The 17,263-nt window shown below is 46.5% G+C and overlaps 5 protein-coding genes across 5 annotated transcripts; 3 read left to right on the top strand and 2 right to left on the bottom strand.

The window, feature by feature from the left end:
• Nucleotides 1-294: 294 nt before the first annotated feature.
• On the bottom strand, nucleotides 295-2,424 carry N7533_003950 (putative MFS allantoate transporter; the record flags this gene model as incomplete). The annotated part of the gene is made up of 10 exons (XM_057100600.1): nucleotides 295-313; nucleotides 384-581; nucleotides 639-732; nucleotides 789-1,029; nucleotides 1,094-1,182; nucleotides 1,243-1,460; nucleotides 1,516-1,782; nucleotides 1,841-1,871; nucleotides 1,929-2,076; nucleotides 2,152-2,424. The coding sequence occupies 10 exons, from the start codon at nucleotides 2,422-2,424 to the stop codon at nucleotides 295-297; spliced, it is 1,578 nt and encodes a 525-aa protein (XP_056960230.1).
• Nucleotides 2,425-3,505: 1,081 nt separating this feature from the next.
• On the bottom strand, nucleotides 3,506-8,056 carry N7533_003949 (putative ABC transporter; the record flags this gene model as incomplete). The annotated part of the gene is made up of 3 exons (XM_057100599.1): nucleotides 3,506-3,535; nucleotides 3,588-7,618; nucleotides 7,675-8,056. 3 exons carry the CDS (start codon nucleotides 8,054-8,056, stop codon nucleotides 3,506-3,508), a joined length of 4,443 nt encoding a protein of 1,480 aa, XP_056960229.1.
• A 2,433-nt stretch (nucleotides 8,057-10,489) lies between these two features.
• On the top strand, nucleotides 10,490-11,468 carry N7533_003948 (SDR family NAD(P)-dependent oxidoreductase; the record flags this gene model as incomplete). The annotated part of the gene is made up of 5 exons (XM_057100598.1): nucleotides 10,490-10,591; nucleotides 10,677-10,774; nucleotides 10,824-11,056; nucleotides 11,114-11,215; nucleotides 11,275-11,468. The coding sequence occupies 5 exons, from the start codon at nucleotides 10,490-10,492 to the stop codon at nucleotides 11,466-11,468; spliced, it is 729 nt and encodes a 242-aa protein (XP_056960228.1).
• Nucleotides 11,469-12,889: 1,421 nt separating this feature from the next.
• Nucleotides 12,890-14,351, top strand: N7533_003947 (MFS transporter; the record flags this gene model as incomplete). Its single annotated transcript, XM_057100597.1, has 5 exons — nucleotides 12,890-12,935; nucleotides 12,996-13,509; nucleotides 13,600-13,660; nucleotides 13,722-13,824; nucleotides 13,885-14,351. The coding sequence occupies 5 exons, from the start codon at nucleotides 12,890-12,892 to the stop codon at nucleotides 14,349-14,351; spliced, it is 1,191 nt and encodes a 396-aa protein (XP_056960227.1).
• A 1,298-nt stretch (nucleotides 14,352-15,649) lies between these two features.
• Nucleotides 15,650-17,192, top strand: N7533_003946 (type III PLP-dependent enzyme; the record flags this gene model as incomplete). The annotated part of the gene is made up of 4 exons (XM_057100596.1): nucleotides 15,650-15,956; nucleotides 16,024-16,419; nucleotides 16,485-17,054; nucleotides 17,122-17,192. Coding segments are annotated over 4 exons (1,344 nt in total), but the record flags the coding sequence as incomplete, so codon positions are not given.
• Nucleotides 17,193-17,263: the final 71 nt, after the last annotated feature.

Below are 17,263 nucleotides of genomic sequence, written 5' to 3'. Positions count from 1 at the left end.
GAGAGAAAGTAGGAAAGTTGAAGAGAAGGGCAATGCCCAGGTGAATTAGAATGTACGAGCCCTGTGAATAGGGAAGGTACGACTGGGACTGGGACTGGTGGAGGTGACTGCAGGCTCCAACCCTATCCTATTTCAGGCTATTGATATGGATGAGATATTGAACATATCTTAGGAATGACAATGAGAATGAGAATGGCCAATCAGTTTGCGATACCATGGAGTATTCTAGTCCATATTCATATTCATAATGGAGTCACGAAGCCCAAAACCGGTAATATGATTGAGTCCTCAATCCTAGTAGATATACCGGAAACTGAAAAAGGAAAGTCCCGCGTTAGTGTGATTTGCATCTCAAGTATATGCTGCCTGACAGAGTGACTTACTTCAGATTCTCCCGATCAGTCAAATCCAAGAATGCAGTCGCATCCAAATCCCTACCTTCAAGACCACCCTCCATCTGGGACTGAATGCGATCACGCTTCTGGTTCTCCCACCGGAGAAGGAAGCCCAGAATAGTAATAAGTACTGCCTCGATCAAGTGGGAGACAATCATTGACCAGATTCCAAGTTGATAGGTAGGCCTAGTGTTCTCACATTAGATATCTTCAACGTATTTTCCAGGACAGGTGCAGACATACGATTGATCTGTCTTATAGAAGAATGGCCCAGCGATGTTGCCAGTACAATACCCGAGGAACAAAACAGCGTTGGTGACTACCTTCTTGGTATGTCCTAAAGTCATGTCAATACGATTGCTTCTCCGATCATTTACACCTCAATCAGCTTACCAGCAGTGTTTGCCACCTGCATACTAAGTACAAGTACAAAGGCGGCATTATATGGCCCAGTCAAATAGTAGCAGATGAGTCGACCGACGCTTCGATCAATAGGTACGAACCGTAGACCAAAAGCACCGACAAGATTCGGAATCAGGAAGATGAGAACGAAAACGCAGCGTCGGTTCTCAAAACGGTCGTTCAGGTAGACACAGGCCAAGATTGAAAGGGCAATGATAGCTCCATAGGGGATCTGACGATAGAAGATCAATCAACCGTGACATACAAGAAACCACAGAAATTCCAGCGAGACTTACCTGCATAAGAGTTGTCACTAAAGTAGAAAAGCCGAAGCCTTGGATGATAATTGTGCCAAAATTCGAAATTCCGCCATTGGGAATATTGCCTATCGCGAACGTTAGACCGTATTTAGGAGATGGAACTCGAATATGGGGATACTACTTACATACTACACCCAACATGAAAAACATGTAAAGCTTGTAATCCATGAATGCTTCGAGAATCTGATATGGCTTCAGATGCTTGTTCTCCACACCGGTTTGATTTTCCCTGATGCGATCGACGGCAATACGTTTCTCTCTCAAACTCAAGCCACGCGCCGTTACAGGCGAATCAGGGAGAAAGGTGAACATAACGATGCCCCAGGCGGAGCATAGAGCACCACTGACACCTGTTAGCTATTGCTTCTGAATAATCGTACCAGAACGGAGATCCTCACATCACAATGAATTCGTATTTCCACGATGGTAGAGCTCCTCGGAGATGGCCAATACCATATCCCAGTAAGCCACCGAGGGCAATTCCAATTCCATTGGCTGTATACCAGAGACCGATTCTAACTGGTTGTTCGCGGCGAGTGTACCACATACTGGTAATTAACATGAAAGCGGGATCAGAGCACGCCTCGGCAGCACCACCTAAGGCGCGAAGAACGGCGAGTGTCTCGAAGCTATTACATGCAGCTTGAATCATAAGGAATACACCCCTGGGTCGTACTAGTCAGTTATGATCCGGGTCCACCTTTGCAGACATCGGATGCTTACCACATGAAGATATTTGCACCAAGGTATTTACCTGCGGAGAACAATTTAGAACTCTTCTATAAATGAGGCCATAAGATAGGAGTCATACCGATCGGAAGTCGTTGCATGAGGAAATTTGTTGGAAATGCCCAGGCGAGAAAACCAAAGTAGAAAATACTGCTCAGCCAATTGTACTGAGTTCCATGGAGATTGAGATCATCGCGAATGCCGAAGATAGCAGCGTAGCTCAGTGTTGTCTAGAGCCAAAGAAAAAACGTTAAGCCTCAGGACTTGGAGTGATAATCTTTGATAGGAGGGATATAACGACCCACCTTGTCGATGTAAAAGAATGCATAGCAGACAGCCAAGTAAGGGAGAATCATGAAGTCGATCTTCCACAACACTTTCCTTGCCTCAGCAGGGTCAATGTCCTCGTGCAACTCATCTGGATTGTTGAACAGAGCCATTGCAGTGTCGCCATCGGCGAGCTTTGCAGATTTCCATTTAGACTGGACTTGGTTGCTTTCTGAATGAGAGATGGTCGGGATATCGGCAATGTCTGTCTTTGAGCCAGATGATGGCTCGTTCATAGTATTGGTCCCCATTCTTGGGAAAATAGTCGTCTCAACTTCGCAGAAAGGGATTGAAGGGTTAACAGAAATCTAGGAGAGGGGTAATAGCTAGAAACAGAGCAGGTTTAAAGGGCGAATTCTGCAAGATAAAGAAAATAGTGACACCGGCTAGGGGGCCTATCAAGCATGCGCCCGCAGCATCGCAGCCTGCCCGTGCTCGTCTGCATAATCCAGCTTCGAACTTTATGACTCGTGTATTTTCCCTTCAACAAAGGCGAACGCTCAAGCTACCCCATGGGGCAATCAAGCCACGGCATCAAACTGCGGGGAAGGACCCAGAGACCCGAAATCTTCTCCACATCGACGCAAAGATGTCGTATTGTAGAAGAGGGTTCGTGGAATGCTGGTTCCCGGCTTCAAGCAGAGTCTTGGCTGTCGGATATTGCTGAGGGAAAACCGGGGTTTTGCCGCGGTCTCTGCTAAGTTACTGCGAACAGTGAGATGTGATGTTGCCAAGAGAAACTTTACGGCCGATAGATGCCGGCTGGTCAATCGCTGGATGGATGGAACTAGGAAGTGAGAGTCATCGGAGCAAGTCCGACAGTGCGGTGATCTCGCCGCTCAGATGGTTGGTGTTGAGCCTAGCTCCAACTCTATGCCTTAGATGGTGTACAATCCACAAATTGATAGGTCGAGCAACTTGCCTCGGGGAGTTGAAAGGCTCTTTGGGCCAGTGTAGATCGCGCACGGGCAGAGTGATGCGTGGGGGCGTGGGGAATCCGGGGAGTGCGGAGGTAATCCACTTTCTTGGGGTAGAAGAAGTAAAAGCAATGAACAGTGTTCATAAGTCGGCTACGAGGAAGCTTAGTCGTAGGATAATAGAGGAACTCGCGCCATAGCGGCAATCGACCCGGTGTTTATACTCGGAGTTAAGGTAAGGAATGAAGAATCTGTTTGCTTGATAATTTTGAACACTTTTATGATCTACCCCAGCAAAAATTTCCCCCTTTCCTCTTTTTTGCCCTTAAAATATTGTTGAACTCAATCTAATATAACCCACCATTGCCTCGCTATAGAGTGCAATTTGGGAGCTCACCTGAGCGATTCCCCGATATCACCTCCGGTTAAAGTTGAAAAACCGGGACTGTATTCGATTAGCATGGCACCACAATTAGGTAGATTCGAGATGCACTCACCGCTAGGAACAATATGATGAGATTGGACCCGACAAATGCGATAAAGATGCCTAGATCCCTCCATCGGTTGTCGAAGTTCATGCCGAATGCCGCGTAGAACTGGTCTCCGATCTTGTACGCACAATACTCGCAAGTCTGAGTGGCATTCTTCACTAAGTATCCAGCCCCACCGCTCTCGAAGAAGGATTGCATGTACTCGCCACATGTCTCGTTACGGGGAGCATTGAAGGTGTTGAGTTCTATTTCTGAACAAGAAACATCACGCCCATGGAGCTCCGTTACTACCATTCCCCCAATAAGTCGGGTAAAAGGATCAAGCTGGTAGAGCCATGCGCGCCAGAACTTTGGGATTTGTGGCTTCGGGATCGCGACACCACAAAACAGGGAGAAAATAATCACAAATGGGGGATTGAGCTGGGACGCAATGAAGCTGTTCGGTGTCAGGGCGGAGATCATCTGTCCGAGAGTCACGGCAAAGACTTCTGTGATCAGAACCATGAACAGCTGATATCCTGCGCGGCTGGTCTCCATATTAAATCCAGGGAGGTAGTATAATGGTAGAAAAAAGCAGATAGCGCAGAGAACACTGTAAGGCATTTCTGCCAGAACAAGAGAAGATGCAAAGGCGAACTGGCTGTACGTCTTCGAGGCGGATTCACGGTAGAAAATCAATCGGGATAAGTCGTACTTAGGCTGAACTTGCTGTAGGATGATTGCTGGCAAGACCGTCACATTGAAAATAACGAAGATGCGATATTGCAGCGAGGAACGAGAGTCATCGAGTTGCAAGAATGCGAGGCCCGTGATAAGTGCAATAACGACGTGTGTAAAAAGTCGAGTAAAGCCGTAGTTACGAGAGCGCCAGAATGACAAATGCGTTCGGCGTCCAACTACCTTCATTTGATGCCAAAGTGGTGATGCATATTCTCTTTCAACGATGTCTTTCTGTTGGCTTGTCTCCTGCCGGGCCGCCTTAGCACGGCTTTCCTTAATTTGAATGATCTCTTTCTTGACCACTTCCAGCTCGGGGGCCGTTCGCCAGACATCACCCCAATCACGGTCTCCAAGTCGTCGTGTTTGCCCTGCGCCGATAGCATCAAGCATCCACTCAGCGGGGTTAGCATCAGCAGGGCAGTCTGCACCATTGCGATGGAAATAGTCCAATAGAACCTTGGAATCTGTGCCAATGTCACCAAAGTAAACGCATTCTCCGCCTCTTTGTAAGAGTAGAATTCGGTCGAAATTTTCAAACAGAGCGGAATTAGGCTGATGAATTGTGCAGAGGATTGCTTGACCAGCCGCAGCAAGCTTCTTCAAGAATCGAATGATATTGAAGGCCGATTGGCTGTCCAGGCCGGACGTTGGCTCGTCCAGGAACAAAAGTAGCTCAGGCTTGGCTGCAAGCTCTACCCCAATGGTAACCCTCTTTCGTTCCTCGACGGAGAGCCCCGTCTCCGGAGTACCTATGATCGCGTCTGCTAGGCTTTCAAGTTCAAGCAAGCTAATGATCTCCTCAACATATTCGTATTTTTCGGATCGTGGAACTTCAAATGGCTGACGCAGATCGGCCGAGAAGCGTAGAGCTTCACGAACAGTGGCCATTGACTCGTGCACATCAAGCTGTTCGGCGTATGAAGTACTTCGCTGGAAAGAAGTGCTAGGCTTGACTGCATCGACAAGGATATCACCCGTCACTACGCCGATGTTCTTCCGTGCGGCTAACACATCAAGCAGAGTAGTTTTGCCGGCTCCAGATGCGCCCATAAGAGCTGTCAATTTTCCAGGCTGAACATAACCATACACAGAATTCAAAAGCCGTCGTGTGCCGGATGGTACAGGGACTTCATAGGATACGTTCTCCCATGTAAGGACGGACTTTGAGGATATTTCAAGCTTGGCACCGGTAGTATCCCCAGTCTTCGACTGACGACTTGCCTTTCTCACGTCGAGTGCTTGATTCAGCTGTTCACGTTCGTCATTTTCCTTCTGGAAGAACGTGAGTGTCTTTCCGCCTGCGTCAAATTGCATTATCTCGCCGAGGTACAGATTCATCCCGAGGAAGCCAAAAATCAGGGCAATCATGATTCCAAAGTTCCTCCAGAGATCTGCGCTGTGGTAACTGAATGTCGTAGCAAGATAACTTAACCCTGGAATAATGTCCGACCCTGGCTCACCTCCGGCAAGAGTGCATACCTGGTGTGCGATATCGTCATATCCAGGGCCACTGGGCACCAATGAATCTTTCGTACATGTCATTGTAAGACGACTGAACTCGTTCACCATCAGAGACGCGAAGCCTAGACCGAATGGATTGATATAATAGATCCATCTCAACCAGACCTGAGAAGCAGACCACTGGATTAGATAACCCGAGGTCAACACGAAGAGAGTAATGACAATAGCAGCGAATTTCATCGCATAATCAAAATCGGGGCAAATAGACCCGATGGATCGGAAAAGTGCAGTCATGCAGACATATCCGGTAAGAATAACGAGGACAAAGGTGAAAAATGCTCCGGCATCAAGGGCTAGACCGCACATGAAGTAGACAATGATGCTAAAAACCAGGATGCGTGCTATTGCAAATGCAGTATCCACCAAGATTTGGCCGATAAAAAGAGCACTTGGCCTGTAGAATGTGAAAGAACGATGTTTATTGACGATTGTCCTACCCATCATAGTGCCACCAAGCTCAGAAAAGGCCTGGAATCCGTTGAAAAGCATGCTAATGAACAACAATCCGCCCCGAGTAAAAGCACCCGCGCTGGTAGCAGGCTGATTGAGCCACACGGTTCCCAAAATGATGGCAATACCTGTCGAAGTAACCCAAGAGACTGTCAGCGCGAATTTGTCTTGCCATTTGAGCAAGAAATGTCGTTGCATCAAAGCCCAAATCTGAATGTGGATGGGGATTGAGTAGACAGATGATCTCGGAGTGAATTTGCGCTTGGCTTCTTGATTGGCTATCTCGAAGTCATCGTATGTTTGCTTTTGCTGTTCGACCTGTGCGCGATATGCCTGCATTTCCTCATCGAGTTGCTTGCTATAGGCTGACTTCTCAAATGCCTCTGCCAAGGCCTGGGGTGTGGAAGGTACATCATCGGCAGTTCTTCCATCCTTAAACTCCCGCTCAAACGGGTCGGTACATCCTGTCACGTAGTCTGGAGTGGTTTGCCGAGGCTTCTCGCGAAAGCCAAGCCCTTCGAAATACGATCGAGCTTCGGCCGTCGGACCGAAAAATACTTGTCGCCCACTGTCGATGACTAAAACCTTATCGAACTGCTTGTAGATGTTTTCAGATGCTTGATAGAGGGAAACAAATGTTGTTGTTTTGTAGATGTTCGTCAAGATGCGCAGTGACTTGGCAAAGTCCAGAGCGGTAGAGGCATCCAAGCCACGAGTGCTATTATCCCATGCTAAGACAGTCGCGGAAGTGACCATCATTTCAGCGATACTGACTCGTCTTCTCTCACCACCACTAACACCACGGATGAATTGGTTTCCAATAACTGTATTGGCAGTATGTTCGATGTTAAACATTCGCAAAAGCATTTTGACAACCTTGTCTTTGAATTCAGCCTTCGATACCCCAAATGGTCTCTTTCCAGGGGTCTTTGTATCGAGAGCAAAGCCAAGGGTTTGCTTGACGGTCAGGGTTGGCTGATGGATATCATCCTCCTGGTTATACACAGCCTCGCCACGGAATCGTTTGGCAAATTCTTTTGATTCAAAAGGACCGTACATCACTTCACCATCAACGCCGGTGTATCCAAATCTCTGATTTGCGATGACTTTCAAGAAAGAAGTGCACCCAGAGCCGGGCCTGCCAAGGACTAGAACCATTTCACCTGGTCGGGTGAGCCCTCGAAAGCCTTCCAAGATATTGAATTCCTTCCCTTTGTTTCCATATCCAAACATGTTCATGATCGTTTCTGGCACGTTGAAAAAGTCGATGATCGCATCGGGGAAGGTTTTGATGTAGGTCTTGACACCTCCCATTCCTCGAACAGAAAGATTGTTCCAAATAACACCTAAAGGAATGGTCAGAATCATGAGCCTCATTCCAAGGAATGGTGAAATTCCTTACCGATATGCTTGTCCTTTATACCCGCTTCCTCCTCTGCGGTTCTGTTGCCCCGGAGAGTGGTCTCCAAGTCCCAGAGATCATCTGAGTCGGCAGAGCTCCCTGCCCCTTCTAGGTCTTCAGTGGTGACAGTCGGTCTCGAGGCTCGAGACGCCTGCCTGGATATATGACGGGCTTGGTGAGATATGCTCGAAAACTGGCGATTTAGTTCCTCAAAATCATGCTCAGCTTTCTCTACATTCACTCCGGTGAGAGTTGACGTAACTCCTTGCGGGTTTGAAAGGCGAAGCTCTTCACGTTGTTGCTCATAGTCACTAGTCTGAGAAGAGTCGACTTCGGAGTCGAAACTCCCCTCTCTCTTTTCGGTGTTCTCCTTCTCATTCATTGTAGAGGTACCGGGAAACCTTCAAGTGCGAAATATTCCAATGGGGAAGCGTAGTATTCTATAACTGCGAGCCCCACCCTGGACCAAGTGTCCCACGGTGGCAAGTCTTCACTATATAGAAGTAGATGCCAAAGTGATTAGGGCTGGTGGAGCTTGCCAGACAAAAAAAGTGGTGGGGTTTTCAGAGAACTACCAGGAAGAAAAAGAAAGAGCAAGAAGACAAGCAGAGAAAAAAAAGAGTCATTTACAAGAGCCAAGGACAGCTAGTTAGGAGGTAGCCAAGTGCAAGGTTAACCCCTAAACCCGACCAGTTATAACTCGTCTGATCCTCCAAACATTGTCCACTTCGGCTCCACTTCGAGATGGGACTTAAAACCCTTCGGGTCCAGATCTTACATCGCCATACTAGGGTATTCCTTCTGTAGAAGCCTTGAGTCAACTAGCGGTGATGAATAAAGCTCTTCGGAATCGGAGTTCAAGTGATCTGATATTGGCTCGTCGAGTCGGAGTTCGATGTGACCTGTACGGGGTTGCAGCCTACCACGCGGTAAAACCCCGGAGTCAGGCAACGTTGTGGAGACGGTGGAGGAGGGGGCGGGGATGGAACGTTCTTGAACGGCAGTTTCCGGTGGCGGACGTCCGTGTTCTCTTTGGTTTCTGTCTTTCATTCGACGTTTGAAATCGGGGTCCCGTTTAGGCAGTCGTATGTATGCCATGGGGTACTTATTACTCACGTTGACTCAGAAAATACAGGTCGCAATTTTCCTTCGGATGCTCCTTTTTGAGTTCTTACAGGACTCCCCGCCATTACTACCCGTGGATATTATCCAAGCAGAGTATTCCATGTGGGGAGAAACCGAGGACAGAGTCGGCCTGGCGCGACAGCTTATCGCCAACAAAGGGGGGTCTGGCCGACGCTAGCGTCGAAATGCATTTCTCATTAATAATCGGAGCCATATTTCCGAAGGGCGGATTCCGCGATTTATCGTTCGACTTGAATTTGAGGTACGGATTAACTAATTGTTATTACATAGCTATACCTAGGGATGCATGGAGGCAGTCAGGCAGTGTATGCTCACCATCACCAATCAATCCAAAGCCCGCGCGCTCTTAAATGCACGGACATGATTGTTGTCGGGTGGAACTCCTTGGCGAGTTTGGAAGAGTCTTCGAAATTTCAATCTTGGGCTTCAAAGTACGGGGTACAAGTTGCATAACTCTCCAGAGCTGGAATAAGAGCGCTAAATATCATTGAGTTCGAGTTATCGCGCTTTTGTACTCGTCTATAACTACCGGTATGCAAGTACTAGTTAGCTATTAGTTAGCACAAGTAGTTACTACTGTAGTACTATGTAGGTAGTGCGGATCACATCAAAGGTAGTAGTAAATAGACCTAGCTAGTTACTAGTACTACTATCTACCTAGATAGTATATACTATTAATTTCGATGAACCTTGGAAATTTATCTAGTCTTTGAAATGTCACCACCCGACCTCGGAAGTCAATCATTTTTGTCTTGCGATTCTTATGTTTCATATTCAAGTTGAATAAAGGTGTTGATTTAGATGGCAAAACTGAAAGCCCAACCACACTGGAGAGCCATCATGGGGCATCCCAGTATCGACTCATGCCATATTGGAGTTTTTGTTATGAGTCGTGACTTTTGGCCTCATATGCGTCGCGTTGCCCCCGAGGCCGTTGAAGTTCCAGCAGTCCAAATGACTACGCTCCAAAATCTGAGTGGACTTTGACTGCGTGAACTGCCAGTTTATCCATGGATCGAAAGATATAATATGCCAATTTGTATGCTATACTTAGGTATTACTAGTAGTAGTTCTTCTACTCTGATATTTGAGTTGGGGAAGTGGATCCGGCTGCCGGCATGATTCTGACAGACCTAGGTAGGTGGGCCTAACCTTGAAATAGTTATACTACATACTGCACCTGGGCAGATAGTTACTACTAGTAGTATTGATAGCATTAGCAACTCAAAGTTCTTGAATTCAGCTTGAAAATTTACAGCAAATTTGGAAAATACCAGATCCACAAAGTACAAATCCATTGCCTTGATGCGAATATGGCCCGGTGAACATTTCTTAATCCTGCCAAGTCTTCGCTTCATGCTTGTACTATTTGTCATTTCCTACTCAAACCACTACAGTCTAATTGTGATTTAAAAACTCGAGAGTGACTGTAGGAAAGTACTCGGCCGACATCAGCCTTCCATCAGAAGCGTGGCTAACAGAGGTTCTTGGTGCATTTAGGCGCCCTGAATAGATTCCAAACCTCGGTCACAAATATCTTACCCCTCTCACTTTCGGTCAACTGAGCTCCGACACTCATGATCGGCACTTATAAGTACAAGTTAATAGTATGATCTGCTAAAAATCATCCTCTCTTTGTTGCACCACATCGAGTTTATTTTTCAAAAAAATGTCGGGTCGTCTTCTGAACAAAGTAGCAGTCATTACTGGATCTTCTTCGGGTCTTGGTCGAGCTATATCACTGCGCTATGCTCGAGAGGGTGCCAAGGTGGTCTGTTCTGATCTAAAACCGACAGCCCGCCTCGATCTAGGGAATGAACAAGACATAGAAACGCACGCATTGATTAAGAAGCAAGGGGGGGGAAGCCATATTCGCCAAGACCGATGTTGGTATCGCTGGTGAGGTGGAGGCACTTGTTAAAACCGCGGCGAAGGAGTATGGAAGACTTGACATGTCAGTTCCCTCATTCGGATCCAGTTCGTGTCACCAACTATTTATCTAGACTGGTGAATAATGCTGGAGTTGGCCTGGAGGCTCTCCGCCCTCTGGTGATGTGCCACCAGACTGACGAAGATCTGTGGGACACAACCATGAGAATTAATTCGAAATCCGTCTTTTTGGGTTGCAAATATGCAATCGCACAGATGCTGACACAAGCTCCCCACCCAAGTGGAGATAGAGGTTGGATAATCAATATTTCATCCATCATGGCAATGATTGGAGGCTCTCACAATCGTACGTAACTCTAACTATCTGGTAGTCGACTAAGCCCATTGCTTATAAGAGTTATAGCGTCTTATTGTGCTTCTAAAGGGGCTGTTAGCAGTCTGACAAGACAGGTTGCCCTTGATTATGCACCTGACAAAATCCACGTCAATGCTATTTGTCCTGGATGTAAGTTGGTGACCTTTGGACTTGATATAAAGACACTAAAACCGACCCCATCTCTCAAGATACAAGAACTGCCATTTTCAAAGATACAACGGAGGCTGGAATGCCCGTGGAAGAACTGGAGCGGAAGCATCCTCTAAACGGTCCTGGAAAACCAGAAGACATCGCAAAGATGGCCGTTGTTCTTGCCAGTGATGATGCGTCATGGGTTACTGGAGTCTCCTGGCCTGTGGACGGAGGATATACTGCACGATGAAGACATGATACGTCTGAAACTCGGCCTACTATGTCTATGGTTCTCGAAAGAGGATCTGGAAAATCATTGGAAGAATGCACAACGAAAGAGAACATAATCTGAAAATATTCCATAAACTTCGGAAGCTTCGCGGCAAATTATCCACTCACATGGGATGCAAAATGAAATGTCAGTGGATAGAAATAGGCAAATGTTCCGAGTCCATGAATGATAATGCTTCGATCTTTCCATGACTGTAGAGACTCCACAGGTTGATTGATGCAGCAAAACGAATCACCGATAGACATCAACAGTCAAATTTGAAAGGCAGTCGGAATTTACGTTCAAATGCTACCTAATATTCATTTCTGTTCGGCAAGTGGTCATTCGCTGTTGTCTTAAGCCACACAGTACATTCTTGGCGAATGGAACAAACTTGCGACTGTGAATTCAGGTTCCTCAAACCCCCGATTCCTCCTCATGTTAGGAATTTGAATCAATATTTCACAGTGAAGTAGTCTGGCTATAGAATCTCGGAAGTTATCGATTTGCTTAATGACCAAGTGGCTTGGTCGTGATCTTGGACTCCTCACCTCCAAAGCAGGGAACACAAGATTGTAGTACATGGCATCCCACTACAATCAACATTTTGAAGGCCAGCCAGGCTTAAAAGGCTCAGGACAAAGAAAATACGAGTGAATGAAAACTTTCTATTATATTTTGCCTCTCATTCGTGACCAGTTCTTGATTTCGGGGATTTAGATTCGGGCCAGCCACCGGAAGTCCCTCTGAACCAGAAGAGGAGGCCTGAGAACCTGGCGGCCGTCAAAGGAACTGATGCAGCTGCAATTCATCATCACGTCGTCCGAACCAATCAAAGTCTCTCGACTACACAATCCCATTCCTCAGCTGCACTGTACGCTGCCCAAAAAAAAGAAAATCATTCCAAGCAAATAACCTTCCGATCTAGTCGCACCCCTTCATAGAGGACTCAAGCCGTTTTTTTGTTTGGTGGCTACCTGCATGGGGAGCTGCATCGCCATGAAACAGATTTGCTTGGATTTTCTTTCTCTCAAGTTCAACCACTCTTGAACTGTTCTCCTCGAAGTCAAAGAAACAGCGATTCAAAGAATCGCTCAAGGTATCAGTCTCTTCTTCTCTCATTTCTTTGCCTCTTGAAATATGTGGAGGAAAGCATTATCTTTCGAAGCCTCCGAACGCCAGCCATGGCTCCTATCTCTACGGTCATCGCAATCGTTCATTATTGCGACTGTTTCACTATCCATGTTCACTGTAGGTTCAATTTGGTCGACTTTACAAACGTCAGGATACCCAAACTAAGAGTACCATTATAGGATCTCTTTCTCTACACAATGGTACCGACTTTCTTAACATCATGATCTAACTAGAAAGTACTTTAACTAGAATAGATCGTGCCAATAATGCCGAGCGCATTGGTTTTACGAGCTGGGGTCAGCTTTGAGGACAGTGAGTATTGCTACTCTTCCAGCTGTATGAAAATTACTAAGCCCTTTTATCTTCACGCAGGAGAATTCTGGAATAGCTCGCTTCTCATTTCCGAAGCCGTCGCAGCTCTCATTTGTAGCCCGATCTTCGGTTATTTACTTGACGTCTCCGGTACTCGTCAAGGGCCCTACCTAGCGGGTCTCATTCTGCTATTCGGCTCAATGATAATTTTCACGGCATCAAATTCCATACTCTGGTACACGGTCGCGCGGATACTCCAGGGAGGAGCAACTGCAATGGTTACGGTCGCAGGATTCGCTATTGTGACAGATGCAGTAGACAAACGTCATTTGGGACAAATGCTTGGCTATATTGGAACAGCTATGACCCTAGGCTTTGTTTCGGGTCCTGTTCTAGGTGGAGTGGTATACAGCATTGGAGGCTTCTATGCTGCATTTGGGATGGCATTTGCCATTATTGCCCTGGATCTGGTATTGCGACTAGCTGTCATTGAAAAGAAGGTTGCTGAGCGTTGGGTCTCATCTCCAGACAACGGAGTTGTCTCACGTCGAGATCATGACCACAATCATCAATCGTACGGCTCTGCTCCACCTATGCCGCGTTGGCCCAAAGCATCAAGAAAAGAAGGATCCTTAGCTTTGTTCAAACTGCTACGACAACCTAGAGTCCTGATAGCTCTGTGGGCCGTTATCGTAAGCGCAATCGTAGCGTCCGCCTTCGATGCTGTGAGTTAATGAAAATAGTACTGCCGCTGAAGCTATACTTTCACTGACTCTTCTCTCTTAGACTTTGACTATATTTGTTGAAACGATCTTTCATTGGGATGTTCTGGGAGCTGGTCTCATTTTTATACCCGGTGCTTCGGTGGCGATTTTACAGCCATTATTTGGTAACTCGCATTGATCAAACTTCTGATGTCAAGACCCTATCTAACTCATTTACTTCCTAGGCTACCTTACTGATCGTCTTGGCTCACGAATAATTGCTTTTTCAAGTTTCGTCATTCTATCACCAACCCTTGTTTTGCTTCGATTTGTTGAAGAAAATACCTTTCAGCACAAAGCCATTCTGTGTGTTATACTTGCCACTGTTGGAATGTGTATTGATCTTGGCGAGCCCGCTCTTCTGGTTGAACTACAGAAAGTTCTCGACGACATGGAGGCTGAGGATCCAAGCGTATTTGGTGGACAAGGTGCAGTTGGGCAGGCCTTCGGTCTTCAGAGTATGGCGCATTTTGGAGGTTTTGCCCTTGGGCCAATGATCGGAGGCTTTGTATCATTCCACTACGGTTGGGATGTTATGACACTTTCTCTGGGCTTGCTCTCCCTCGTCACAGCTGTTCCGATGATGTGGCTTAGTGGACCGATTAAAGATGACCAGATTAGTGAGACAGAAAGAGATCCACTCATAAATTGAGCCTCGAGCTAGCCTCAAAGTCTCGGTGATAGCAAATTCGATTTCTCTTGGACAAATTCTAAAGTTTGAAGGATCTGTAAGCCCCCAAATGTTCCCTGATGCTCTCCGCTATATATGTAAGTATATGATAGCATTTTGTCAATATAACAGTGGATATTGCTGATTATTAATTTTTAGGGCTCGTACATGGAAATAAACCTCCATGGGAAGCTTCAGAAGATAGATTTTCTAAAACTCGAATTCATACCATCCACTGGCATGGATAGCGTAGTAGAAAAAAGACAGACATCTACATTCATGAAGGCAGGAAGATGATTCATCCGTTTTATTATGGCATAACTGACCAGTCGCATGAATTGGCGGCTTTTTTACGAAACATACTCTAGGGCGCTCCGTTACGTACAGGACCCCAGTTGAAATATCAATCCACATACGAGGATCTGGTGATAGAAAGCAGAGCGGGGATTTAACGGAGATATAAGCTGCATATACGACCAGAACTTGACAAATAAGACCCACAGACCCTTTTCAAATAGTCTCTTCTCTCAGCACCTCCACGCCGAGCACCATTGGAATCCCTGGTCATGCAATCCATTCTACTTAAGTAATTGAAGTCAGGCGGCGGGGATTTACAAAGCTGTAGGCTATCAAATACAAGATCAATGTCTTTTCAGTCGATCATCTTTTGTGCAAAACTACCCAGCAATATTGTCTATTAAAACAAGAGCGCGTCTCTTTACGCTTTGTTGATGATCATGTCCTCATTTCAAAAAGGCTCGAGAGATACTCGGCAGTTGAATCACTTATAAAGATGCAAGTGCAATGCCAACCCAGGCTATCGAAAACGAAAACAAAATTGTTCACCAGGCAGGACCGTTTATTTTCCCCGCAGAAAATGACCCCCACGAGGCAACAATCCTCGGCTTCCCTTCTCGTTGCTCTATTTCAAGTCAATATCTGAGTGTCTGTGCTTTCCGAGGATAGATCGAGAATACTCACTCATAAAAAGCCAAACGATCGATCAGAAGTTCTAAAGAATATGGCAGTCAATCTCAGTCTTCGCAACTGGACCAAGCAACCAAAACTTCCAAGCGGGCTCACAATTTGGGCTGGGGCTTTGTCATCTTATTGAAATAGTCACAGCGAATAGTTTACGCATCCAAATTTCTATATCATTCTTCCTTGCAGACTATTAAGGACGACTATAATCAGCAATCAACTGAACTCTGATCCTTCGGTCTGAAGCATTTTGTCGGCAATTCAAAATTGAAGCCACCAATGTCCCTTTCATTCTGTCGATGTATGAATACCTACGAGATCTTCGATTCTACTCGGCAATAATAGGTCGTATCTTCACTGCCAGCATGGAGTTCCTTCCCACACAGACTGAAACCATCACCCCCAGGCAGAATGGCTCCCCTCGGGAATATCGGCAACTTTCCCCGGAACAGCTGGTTGATCTTGCAATTGACACCCGCATCGCCCATGCGGAGAAGCATGGCGCTATCAGTGGTGATGAATCATTCTTCGTTGTAGATCTAGGAGAGGTCAGCAGGCAGCATCAGCGCTGGAAGAGAAATTTACCGGATGTCCAGCCCTACTATGGTAAGCTTACAATCTCGAATCAGTGGAGAGAGATCTCGGAAAGGTTAATCCTCACATCATTTCTCAGCTGTTAAATGCAACTCCGACCCACCCCTCTTAAAGTATCTCGCCGGCCTGAATACGGGATTCGACTGCGCCTCGATAGAGGAAATGCGCAGCGTCCTCGATCGAGGCGTGCACTCAAACAGGATTCTCTTCGCGAATCCCTGTAAGTCCCAATCATCACTCGTCTTTGCGCAGAAAGCAGGCATCCTGCGCACGACCTTCGATAATATAGATGAGTTGGACTCGATCAAGGCGCATATGCCGGAGGCACAGCTCCTTCTCCGTATATATGCGAACGACGACAGTGCCCTCGTTCCCCTCGGGGAGAAATATGGCGCACATCTCGATACAGTCAGGATACTTCTTTCTCGGGTGAAGGAGCTGGGGCTTCACTTGGTTGGAGTCAGCTTTCATGTTGGTAGGGTTACCAATCAATTTCCTACTCCCTCTCTTTCATGTGTTTAATATGCTCGTTGCGTATAGGAACTGGATCTAGTAATCCAAGCTCATTCTGCCAAGCCATCAAAGACGCTCGGTATGCGTTTTTGCAAGCCCAGCAACTAGGTCTTCGCCCTACTGTTCTCGATATAGGGGGAGGATTTGAAGATAACAGTTTTGAAAGGATTACTAGTTCCATTCGGAATGCGATTGGTTCTGGCTTCTCGTCTGGTATCACGATTATCGCTGAGCCGGGTAGGTTCTACGCACGCGGCGCGTATACGCTTGCGTGTCGAGTGATTTCCAAACGAAGACAGATGACGAGTGCGGCTGCGGCTGGGATTCCGGATATGCTGTATCAGAATGATGGTATTTATGGAAATTTTATGAATGTCATCATGGAAAAGGAGGTTATGGTCCCGAGATTGGCTGGAGGCCGGCATAGCCCAAGGCCCTTTCTGGGTGATTTTGAAGGACACCGGGAAGAAGAGGGAGACGTTTACAAATATTCCATATGGGGGCCGACTTGTGACAGTATTGATCGGGTGGTACGAGAGACGTCCTTCTATTGCGAGGTGAGTGTTGGTGATTGGCTGATATACCGTAACATGGGAGGTGAGTTAACCTAGTACATACCTAGCTCTATTCGTATTTTGCGAAGGCCTCGAACTAATTTGTATAGCGTATACGATCAGCACGGCAACCCAATTCAATGGTTTCCATGGCTCCCATGATAAGATATATGTGAATAGTAGTAAATCAATTCTGGATCATTAAGCCATGATGTCAATAAGCCCTGGGTTTGATACTACTTCAATGAGCCA

The sequence above is a fragment of the Penicillium manginii genome (assembly GCF_028828005.1).
Source record: "Penicillium manginii strain IBT 31320 chromosome Unknown utg000004l:1.0-7231830.0:1.0-7236170.0, whole genome shotgun sequence".
Taxonomy (NCBI): domain Eukaryota; kingdom Fungi; phylum Ascomycota; class Eurotiomycetes; order Eurotiales; family Aspergillaceae; genus Penicillium; species Penicillium manginii.
The sequence above is the reverse complement of the archived record's forward strand: the minus strand, read 5'-3'. Positions and strand labels throughout refer to the sequence as shown.